The 11,760-nt window shown below is 41.1% G+C and overlaps 1 protein-coding gene and 1 long non-coding RNA gene across 2 annotated transcripts; both read left to right on the forward strand.

Annotated features, from left to right (window-relative positions):
• Positions 1 to 713: 713 nt before the first annotated feature.
• Positions 714 to 7,399, forward strand: LOC310860006 (serine protease 33-like; the record flags this gene model as incomplete). Its single annotated transcript, XM_083766769.1, has 5 exons — positions 714 to 744; positions 6,153 to 6,324; positions 6,432 to 6,706; positions 6,840 to 6,985; positions 7,079 to 7,399. The coding sequence occupies 5 exons, from the start codon at positions 714 to 716 to the stop codon at positions 7,397 to 7,399; spliced, it is 945 nt and encodes a 314-aa protein (XP_083622895.1).
• Positions 7,400 to 9,694: 2,295 nt separating this feature from the next.
• LOC310860780 lies at positions 9,695 to 10,272 on the forward strand. Its single transcript, XR_014569432.1, has 3 exons — positions 9,695 to 9,808; positions 9,910 to 10,067; positions 10,176 to 10,272. It is a non-coding gene; the product is annotated as an uncharacterized lncRNA (long non-coding RNA).
• The last annotated feature ends 1,488 nt before the right edge of the window (positions 10,273 to 11,760 follow it).

Raw genomic sequence — 11,760 nt, forward strand, 5'->3', positions numbered from 1 at the left:
ATTTATCAGCTTCAATTTAACCTTCCAATTTCCTTCAAAGTTCATTTCTTTGAGTCATCACTTCCAATTTCAGTCGTTAATCCTGCATCCTGTATGAGTTTTCTCTCCTGTTTGGAAATGCATTTGTTTTTTAGAGCTGGACAGACAGGGGTGACATCTGTTAGTGAACAAACACCTGTATATAGCGATGATTCTTATCAGAATATAGAGCAATTTAACACTTATTTGAACAAAAGGAAAATCAAATCACTTGTCCTACCTTTAAAATAATCTCTCAATGGTCAGCAGACATTAATGAAACAACCACTGGAATAATATGGTGATCTAGCTTTGAAAAAGATCAAGTGGCATGGAAGCTTTCTCAAAACAAAAGTTAAATATAACACAATTCTAATAAAATACACTATGTCATATGTGGGGGTCCTGCTTCATCTCTCTCAGGTAAAGCGTCCTTGACCAGAGAAACGTTGCAGACTCCTGACCAATAGACTATTAGATCTACTAACAAAAATATATATTCAAATAATTTGACCACTTGTGTTGTGAACAGGTTGGTGAATAGGCTTGGAATTCTGCCTATCATGTTGACTGTGTTGCTTTTAGGGATGATAAGTAAGTACATTATTGACAGTACTGGAAATGTAACTAAATTCTGTGGCTATTCGTATATTTTCTTTTCATTTATTATAATTTTTTACATTTATTTTGCAGGTATGGTAGCGGCTGGAGGTATGGTGGCGTCTGGTAAGTTGAAATCTTTACCAGAACTTCCGAATACATAAGAATATATACAGAATATGGATAAAATATATTATAAGAAATAATACATGCATTCGTGTGTGTGTGTGTGTGTGTGTGTGTGTGTGTGTGTGTGTGTGTTATTGTGGTAGGTATGTATATTGTACCTACAAGGATATGGATCAATATACATATAGGCATGTGTAGTATATTGGTATAGTGGTATGTTAGTAATTCAATATACACGTTAAAAACAATAAAAGTTTATTGTACAATCTTCTACACCAACCAACCACTTTCAAATTGAACAATTCACTTCTCATTACAGAGCTAGCTTATTTTTTTAAGAAGTGAGCAAAAAGACAATCAAGCTTGAGCTCCTATAGGGCAGGTCATTCCAGAGCCGAGGAGCCCTGACAGCAAAGTCTAATTATTGTCTAATTATGGTCTTTACTCAGTAACAACCAGCAGACTACGGCCTCAGGCTGGAACTCAGACTGCATACAGACGTGTGAAAGTGGTTCATTGGTGTAGAAGATTGTACATTAAACCTGACCCTACATTTATATTTAATTTACGCACAAAATTAACACTCTGGGTTGTACAGTGTCAATTGTACTGTAAATTCCACATGCCTGTATCATGTACAGTATACATATGTCACAGTATGATTGAAAAACCAGATTGAAAAAGGTCGCCTTCACCGACGGAGGTGCCCCGTCTGAAGGGTACGCCACGAGCGGCACCAGCAATTCACCGCACGAAGCGTTGCGAAGTCACCTTCAGCCGACTCAGTGCTGTCCGAGTTATTTCCTTATAGGGACAGAATCGTAAATCATTGTCCTCCCTATAGCCTCTGTACCCTTGAGTCATTTATTCTTTTGAAGGGGCGGCCCGCTGCGCCGCAAGGGAGAATGGGAGGAGAAGTGGAAGAAAACATACACTCCTTTTTGAATCTGACTGGTTTTCCCGTCTTCGTTCGTGTGTCATCATCAGATGTCCAGCTCCGTAGCATGCAGCCACGCCCTCGTCTCAGGTCGCACAACGAATAGGCTGGCCTCTGAGGGTGGTTATTATGTGGTCAGGATGATTATGTGGTCAGCGGTCTGCTCCGGCTCCCCACACTTGCATACTTGTCCATCCGTCAGGCCCCACTTCGTCATGGATGTTTTGAAACGTCCGACCCCAGTTCGTAGGCGGTTCAGCAGTCGTGCATTTGGGCTTTCCTTGCTAAGGCTAGGGTAGCAGCCTCTCGTCGGAGGCCGTCCGGGGCAATTGCTGCTAGTACTTGCAGATGGAACATGGGGGTGGGCAGACAGCCAGTTATGGTCCGTAGAGCGTTGTTTATGGCAACGTCAACCTTCCTGGCATGTGGGCTTCTGCACCAGGCTGGGGCACAGTACTCAGTGGAGAAGACAAGGGCTTGTGTGGAGATTCAAAGCACCTTGGCAGATGCACCCCAGCTAGTACCGGCGAGATCGAGATGTCGGATTAGTGAGACCCTAGATGACACTTTGGCCGTCACTTCTTCAAGATGTTGTTTGAAGGAGAGTGTTCTATCCAGACGTACACCAAGGTACCGCAGGGCTTGCTGGAACTCCAGGCACTTGTTGTTGACGAAGACATCCAGTTCCCTTCTTGCTTCCCTGTTGTTGAGGTGGTAAGCTGCTGACACTGTCTTGCCAATGCTGAGCTGTAGGCGCCACCTGCTCAGATAGGCTGCCAGGATGCTCATATCCTGGTTTAGGCAGGCTTCCATCGCCTCCCATGTTGGTCGTCGTCATCATGAGGCCAGGTCGTCAGGTTTTCCTGTAATATATACTGATCCATATCATGGTTGATACTCGATACATCTACAATACTGACAGATTTATTTCTGTTTGAGGCTATTAAAATAGCCTAGACATTCCACCTTGTAAATCCTCCTTCGAACCGTTATAACCCTAAAGTCGATCAAGACACCTCCCAATGTAATCTCTAGTGAAAACTAGAGACTGTGTAAAAGACCTTAAAGCATTTTGACACAAGAAACCGTTTGAAACAGTTTTGAAACAGTTTTAGTGAAGTCTTCAGGATTCAAAAGCGTTGTACAAAAATGTAAAAGATGTAGGAGAGAGAATTCTCCTGAGTGCTCTGAACAATGTCACATCATTTTGCAAACATATACACAACATGTCATAGATTCAGAATTCAGCTGTCACATTTCAATAGGTTGAGAGGTCCCATCAGAGTAAGGTGTCATCAAGCTGTCATGAGCGTCCGATAGTCTGAATCCTGTTTTTTACTTTAATCACGTTTTGTGATTAGGATTCTGTTGATGGGGGCACGGTGGCACAGTTGGTAGTGCTGTCGCCTCACAGCTAGAAGGTCCTGGGTTCGATTCCCGCTCGGGGCGCTGTGGGTGCTAGCGGCGTGTTTCCTCCTCCGCGTCATCAGTGCCCATACCCGAAGGCGGGGTTGGCAAAAGGGCCTTTCTGTGTGGAGTTTGCATGTTCTCCCCGTGTCCCCTAGGGTAGGTACCCTCACAAAAACAAGCAGTAATCCTGGTCTCTAAACTGCCTCTCCCTGGCCAGCCGGGGCGCCTGATGGAGGGGAAAGGAACTGGTTGGAATAACGTGTTCCTTCCACGCGCTACGTCCAACCAGGGAAACTCCCCCCTGTCAGGTGTAAAGGAGCAACTTGGACACTCAAGCATGAAGTCCGTTGCTCTCCCCAGGTTGGCGGAGGGTGTGTAGAGCCCAGGATCACATTAGATGATTGACACAGGGGTGAAGAATGGGTTACAAAATCGTGGGATAAAAAATATATTAGAAAAAAAAGGATTCTGTTGATGACTCTTTATCTCATGGGGTGAGAGAGTAGTCGGTGCCTCATCTTTAAAGGGCAAAGTTGTTTGTCATGTTGTTTTCCATTTAATCCTATTTCCCTTTGGTACAATGGTCAATCTGGGGTGGGCGACAGCTGATAATGGAATTAATACACATGCAAATATTGATATGACATCACTGGGTGACAGGGCAATCCTGTGCACCAGATACAAGAAGATTTACAAGGTCTTTTTTAACATAGTAATAAGATGTGAACATAGATTATGAAACAATTAAATCATCAATAAGAAAATACCCAACAAATACTACAGTTATCAAAATCACAATCAGTAATTTCCTAAAACAGACAGACAACAATGTTGTTGTAGGAGCAATATGTTCACTTTTCCTTGTTATTATAGGTAACAGTTCAAAGTTTAATATGATGGGTACAAACGGTTATAACACTAAATTACAAAATTGTAACCCTAACCCATGGCTTGTTTTCATTTAAATTGAAACTGTGTTTCCTCGTTCTGAACATTATGAACAAACAAGTTTTGTTTTGGTCAGGCCTTTATGGGAATCTGAAATGAATATCCTTTTTAACTGTTAGCCTATAACAAGGCTTAGTTAGCATCCCATCTCCCATTGTAAAATGCCCTGCTGCAGAGACTGGTGACACTGATCAATAGGCTCTATATGCACATACGCTATTTTGGAAATAACTCTTCCTACTTCCGGGCCTCTTCTGACTTTTCACCTTCCGAGGTGACTGCAATATAGCCTGAGAATAGGAAATTAATGTATGTATTGTTGTTGTTGTTGTTCTTCTACTTCTAAAGAGTTGCAACTAGTAAAGTTGCTATTGAGAAAGGTTTTACTCCAATATTATGAACAAGGAGAATAGAATTGTGTCATTGGTATAGTAGGGTGGGCGATATGGAAAAATATAATATCATGATTCTGTTTCAAGCAGTATCTCGATCCACGATATTATCATGATTCTTTTTCATGTTGGTTTTTATGGTTATTTTCAAGTTACTTAATAGTACAACTGTACTGTAACAAAAACTAAAAGAAAAAGGAGAACATTTAGACCAAAATACGTTGTTTTGGCGAACGAAACCGTCGTTCTACTAAATTGGGTGGCGTGATATGAGCTTGTAGATCTGCTATTTTTCAATAGCTAAAGCATAACATAATCAACTAAACTAAAATCAAGAGTGATATCTCTGAAAAGCCATATCGTGGTGACATTGTCCTCTTGACAATATTTATCACCAATATGCCCACCCCTAATTGGTACCTACCCACCAACCTATCATACATCACTCCATAACGAATCTTAATTATTTATCCTTAACGTGACGGAGGCGTGCCGTATCAAGCGAACTTGAGCCAAGAGAATCACCGGCAAGCAAGCTAAAGCGAGCGAGTCACAGTGCCAAACGTTGCGAAGTTTTGGTTGAGACGACTTGGCGCCGTCCGAGTTATGTTCCGATAGGGACAGAATCTTAAATCCTCATCCACACCTATAGTTTCCAAATCGACACAGAGCAGCGCTCTCTACCAATGACGGCGTGTCTCAGCCAATCACAAGCCGCGTTTCCTGTCTCATCTCCTACAGACTCAATAGTCTCCTACTGAGTCTCCTGTTGACCAATGACCTGATCATCAAATTATTGGCTCAGAATGTGACAAAACTAAAAAGTCTATCTGAATTCAAGGCTTCATGGAGTGTGTAATTGATAGAAAATAAGTAATTCACTGGTACTAATTTATGTGTCAGTAACATTCTGTATTCCAGGGGATTACAGGGGGATACACATACTGTAGTGTACATAATGCTTATGTTTTGTACTTTAAAATCAAGGCTTGTTTCAGCTTTCAAGCAGGAAAAAGCAGCTTGTGCAGGCTGCTACTTTTTTGCCTATTGGATTGTGGTGATTTTTACGAATGCCTATTTGTACGAATGCCTATCATATAGTGTTCCTATAACAGCAAGTACGACAGCAATTGTTTAAGTCAAGACCTGAGGCCGATTCTACAAATGTCTTCTAAATGTACAGCAGCCTTGTGTTCCTAAAACAGAAAGATTGGGTATTGGGTAAGACTTACGTTATGTATCTTTCAGGACCTTTCACTGCTTCGTCTCAACCATTACTATTATGGCTCTGGTCTCAGCCACCGCGGTAGATATTTTGACATAACGTTTTTTGTTAGTTTTTTTATGTTGCCACTACTGTTGGAGCAGCCATAAACTACACAGGTTCATCCCGATGTTCTGGGCATCTTTGTAATGTTAGTGTTAGTAAAAAGCAGGTAAAAGAGTAACGTTTGAGGCAGACTAACATCAGTCACTTTTCCATTCACTGTAGTAGAAGGAGGTGCAGGGAAACCGCAGATATGTCGTCTCCGCCTACAGGAAATATGTTGTCTGCGACCATGAGACCCGTTTCTCATGGTCACAAGGGAAGTGTGTGTGTGTGTGTGTGTGTGTGTGTGTGTGTGTGTGTGTGTGTGTGTGTGTGTGTGTGTGTGTGTGTGTGTGTGTGTGTGTCGCGCCGGGTTTAATACTTAAATTGACGGTTGTGTCTCTCTCAGTGTGCGGCCGGCCTCCTCTGAACACCAGGATAGTTGGAGGTGAGGACGCTCCTGCAGGGAGCTGGCCGTGGCAGGCCAGTCTACATTCATCTAGTACTTCTCCAAGTCACTTCTGTGGAGGATCTCTTATTAACAATGAATGGGTGATGTCCGCTGCTCACTGCTTCACAAGGTGGGGTGTTATTATCAGCAAGAGTCTCTGAGACCATTTCATTAATACTTGCAAAAGGAAAGTGAATATTGTGCTAATTATGGATTGCCTTTTTTCTTTATTCCTAGTAACACCGTACCATCTGGTCTCACTGTTTATCTGGGTCGGCAGAGTCAAGAACTATCCAATCCTAACGAGGTCTCTCGGTCGGTTAGCCAGATCATCCGCCACCCCGACTATCACAATGATACCATATATAATAATGACATCGCTCTCCTGAAACTTTCATCGCCGGTGACTTTTACCAGCTATATCCGACCAGTCTGCCTGGCAGCATCGGGGAGCACCTTCTACAGTGGCATCGACAGCTGGATCACCGGCTGGGGTAAAATTGGATCTGGACGTGAGTACAGTACAGTAAAGGTCCATTTTAATGGTAGCATTTCAAACCAGGTTAATTACAGTAAAACAACAAAGAAACCACAGAAATTAACGCACACGCACACACACTTTAATGAAACTTTGTGTCTCTTTAGTTGCCCTTCCTTCCCCAAAAAACCTCCAGGAGGTGGAGGTTCCAGTGGTGGGGAACAGACAGTGTAATTGTGACTATAGAGTGGGCGCCATCACTGACAATATGATCTGTGCTGGCTTCACTGATGGACGGAAGGACTCGATTCAGGTGATCATTTGAATGGTTGTGTTCATTGTGAGCATTTCTTCCCGGAAAAGATCTCATTGTTTTAATACAGCATTGTGTTTCCCTACACGACAGAGAGATTCAGGAGGCCCAATGGTGAGCAAAGAAGGTTCTCGCTGGGTTCAGTCTGGAATAGTGAGCTGGGGTCGGGGTTGTGCCCTGCCTAATTTGCCTGGAGTCTATGCCAGAGTGTCTCGGTACCAGGACTGGATCAACGGTCACATCAGCAGCGACCAGCCAGGATTTGTCACCTTCACGTCCTCTGGGACTAACAGTGACCTGAGCGTCACCTGTGCTGGCCTGTCACCACTACCAGTTGCAACAGCTACACCAACTACACCCGCTCCAGGTACCACCACCATCCTTCCTACAACCACAGCTATATGTAAAGAATGACTGGCACAAAATAATCATGCAGTGCATGCCGTTGGAATTTTTAACCTGCCTGCTATGCTCCACAACAGATATATAAAATATGGGATCCATATTTGCGATTTATTGGCCCTCAATTAGCTGCCAGCCTGCCACCTTGACCATAGGGTTCCTTGGCAGAAGTGATACCACTAACCTTGATGGATAGGATCATCATTCCTGTTTATTTACTTTATTTAAATGTATCATTCCTTGTTTATTTACTTTATTTTAATTTACTTTCTACCTTCTGCTGTGGATAGATAGATAGATAGATAGATAGATAGATAGATAGATAGATAGATAGATAGATAGATAGATAGATAGATAGATAGATAGATAGATAGATAGATAGATAGATAGATAGATAGATAGAGATACGTATGGTACATGTATGTGTGTATATCTGTGTCCTTTGTTCTGCAACGTACTGTCTGAGCTGAGCTGTCTTTTTGTTTTTGTTTTGTCTGTCATAAAAATGTAAAAATCACTGAACATATTATTAAAATAATATGCACACAACACTTAGACGTATAATGACTAAACCCAATGGCTGGTACAGACACTTTATGTAGTAGGCCTACAGCAGTAAACATACATTTTCTTTTCAAGGATATGCATATGCATAGGCCACACCATACAATATCTTATTTATTTATCTCTGCTACCCCAACCTTAATCTCTCAAGAACAGAACTGTAAAATCCGAGTGTACAAATGAACTCGATGAACAAAACCAATCGATGTGCTGTACAAGATTGGAGTAAAACATTTTCACTTGCCATATGTGCCACCCAGACAGCCCTTCCATGCATTAATGTTATGTGATATTGCAGATAATTATACAATTATTTTTGTACATATACAACAAAGGCCACTTAATTTGTAACCATGTAGTAGGCCAAGTCAAAATACTTTCATGTGACAGCGCTAGTAACTTTGCAATGTTAACCCCTTCAAGGGGTCTAAAGGTGAAAATGTCTGCTTCTTCAAACTACTTTGGTATGGTTGTGTGTAAAGGAGTACAAAGTACAAATTCTTATTATTTTATCTCTGCAGTCTGTGTACATGGACAAATTAGGAAAGCCAAAATTGTTTGCTTAGAATTGTAGATTCATTTTCATACTGTACATGTGTGTCCAGGTATTGCAACCACAACAGAAACAGCGGGCAGCCCTACAACCACACCAAGTCCAGAGACACATTTGACAACTGCAGTTCCTGGACCCACAACAGCAAGTACGTCAGCAACAGTTTAATAGTAAAACCATCATTGTCTCCACCAGGCCGAAGGCATCGGGGGAGAGTATGTTTTGCACTCTGTCCGTCCTTCGGTCCGTCCGTCTGTGTGTGTGTCCGTCCGTCCTTCCGTCCGTCCGTTATCAGCTAATCTCCGGCACCGTTGACCCGATCCATGCCAAACTTTGCACACACACTCCCTGGATGCCAACGACGAACCTCTGCCCCAAATATTCCTCAACGGCCTGTTATAGCGCCACCATGAGGTGCTATGATGCTGTGATCTGGCTCTGCATTTCCTCAACAAAATGAAGAAAATTGTTGCAAAAAACGAAAACAAAAAAACATGTTTATAATTATTAAATTAAATTTAGAAAATACATGAAGCTACATTACTGCTTTAACTGCTGCCAGCATTTTCAATTCATTTACAATATTTCTAAAGGTACAGCTTCTACAACAGTTGCTCCCACGACTGCTTCAATTACTACTGCATCATCATTCAACACAACTTCACCACCAGTTACTGCAACTTCACGGCCAGGTAAAGAAACTCAACCATTAGTCAAAACAACTTTACCACTATATCGCAAACAGAAACCATGTTTATAAACTCATCTTGTGCACAAGTGCTGTGTCTGTGCCATGATTAATATATAAAAATATCAAGTTCATCAGTTCAACTGTGACTCAATACATCTTTATTGAAATTGAATCTGATTGAATCCTTAGTAATAACAACTTACAGCAACTAATTTTGTCCTATCCTTTGTGCTCCAGCATCAGTGGCAACCATCAATTTGGAATTCAAACTCGAGCAAACCTTCACAGCAGATCTTGAAAATCCAAATTCAGCAGCATTTATTAACTTATCAACCGTAGTTGCCACAGCGGTAAGTCCACTGTCCCTCAAGGACTCTACAGAGAATTAATTCTACTTTTATTTAGATTTTTACGGGTGGATAATGCTATGCATGCGTGTGTGTGTGTGTGTGTGTGTGTGTGTGTGTGTGTGTGTGTGTGTGTGTGTGTGTGTGTGTGTGTGTGTGTGTGTGTGTGTGCGTGTGCGTGATATTTCTGTGTTCTTTTCACAGCTGGACGATGTGTATAGCACACAATTTCCTAACTTCTATCGAACTGTGATCAACGGCTTCAGGTATGCTCTTGACATTATCTTTTTTGGACCAAATACCATAGAAATGTTCATGACAAAATTCATAATAATTATGAAATCTAACAATAATCATATTTTAGCAGCCAAGGTTCAATTGTGGTAAATGCGACCCTGCAATTTAACAACGCCAACTCTAGTGCACCAACAATCGACGCTGTGGCTAACACTTTAGTGGAGGCTGTGAGAAATGGCAGTTCCAGCTTCTCGCTACCTGTGGATGCATCAACAGTTGTTGCTACAAGTATGAGCTTTTAAAATGTATTCTTCTTTAAAATGTACAACATACATGAAGCTACATTACTGCTTTAACTGCTGCCAGCATTTCCATTAATTTACAATATTTCTAAAGGTACAGCTTCTACAACAGTTGCTCCCACGACTGCTTCAATTACTACTGCATCATCGTTCAACACAACTTCATCACCAGTTACTGCAACTTCACCACCGGGTAATGCAATGTCATCATTACTCATTTACATTTTGTTTAGTTTTAAGTTTTATGTGCTGGTTCAAAGACCAGAAAGTCCATGTCTGACTACAGCCTGTAAATTTGTCAGTGAGTATTTTTTTATAGACCATTAGAGAGAGGGTCAGGGCAGGTGCTCAAAGTATATGAAATAAAACAGCATAACCTGTTGAAATATGCTCACTTTGGCTGTGGACGGCTACATTTCAAGGTCTGGTTTTGTGCTAGGAGTGTCAGGATTTCTAACTAGAGCAGGCGTCTTCATGTTTTTCTGACCAAGGACCCTTTAGCTGGGAGAGAGATGAAGCAGGGACCCTCACTACATATTGTATCAAATTGTGTCGCAGATTAAACATTGTATAGGTAACTTCATTGACAACACTGTGTTCGTGTTATGTAAATTAATGTTTTATTGATTGTTTGTTTACACAATCTTTTCCATTTACAGTATATGTTGGATTCATGTACGTGTAGCCTCATGTGCCAGTAACAAAATAGGATATCAACATTGTTCAATAGTAATTTAATTTCTCAATCTGTGTGCCCATGCAGGTATTGAAATCACAACAAAAAGAGAAGACATTCGTTCAACCACACCAGTTCCAGAGCCAGATTCTACAACCGCAGATATTACTCATCCCACAAGAAGTACGACAGCAAAAGTTTATCTCTAGTTTTATTTAAGTACTGATCTAATAGGTCTGATCTTATTTTAAGTCTTTATCTGAATTACATAAACTCTTGTTGTGGAGTCTGTGTCTGTAACAAAATAGATATTATTTGTTCAATTGGTCAATCAGGATAGAGTCAAAAACGAAACCTAAGGTTTTTTGACCCCCAGGGGTTAACTGGGGACAGGGAGGAACTCCTTATATGGCCAGCACACTCTATAGTAGGGAGGATTATCACAACAAAACAAAAAAATAAGTGATATTTGAATTAAGTGAAATCACTGAATATACCTTTAAGTCTTTATCTGAATTACATAAACTCTTGTTGTGGAGTCTGTGTATGTAACAAAATAGATATTATTTGTTCAATTAGAATAAAATAATTGAATGTTCCTATCTGTGTGCCCAGGTATTGTAATCACAACGGAAAGTGAAGGCATTCGTTCAACCACACCTGTTCCAGAGCCAGATTCTACAACTGCAGATATTTCTAGTCCCACAAGAAGTACGGCACCAAAAGTTTTTCTCTAGTTTATTTTATGTACTGATCTGAAAGGTCTGATCATATTTTAAGTGCTTATCTGAATTTCATCAAATGTTGTATCTGCGGAGTCTGTGTCTGTAACAAAATCTGTGGTAAAAAATGGTTCAATTAGAATACTAATTGAATTTTCCTATCTGTGTCCCCAGGTATTGCAGTCACAACAGAAAGAGAAGGCACTCGTACAACCACAGGTCCTAGCCTTCCTACTCGTCCTACAACAAGAGGTACGGCATCAATCGTTTATCTACTTTTT

This window comes from Protomyctophum parallelum, assembly GCF_964188405.1.
Source record: "Protomyctophum parallelum genome assembly, chromosome: 6".
Classification (NCBI taxonomy): Eukaryota; Metazoa; Chordata; class Actinopteri; order Myctophiformes; family Myctophidae; genus Protomyctophum; species Protomyctophum parallelum.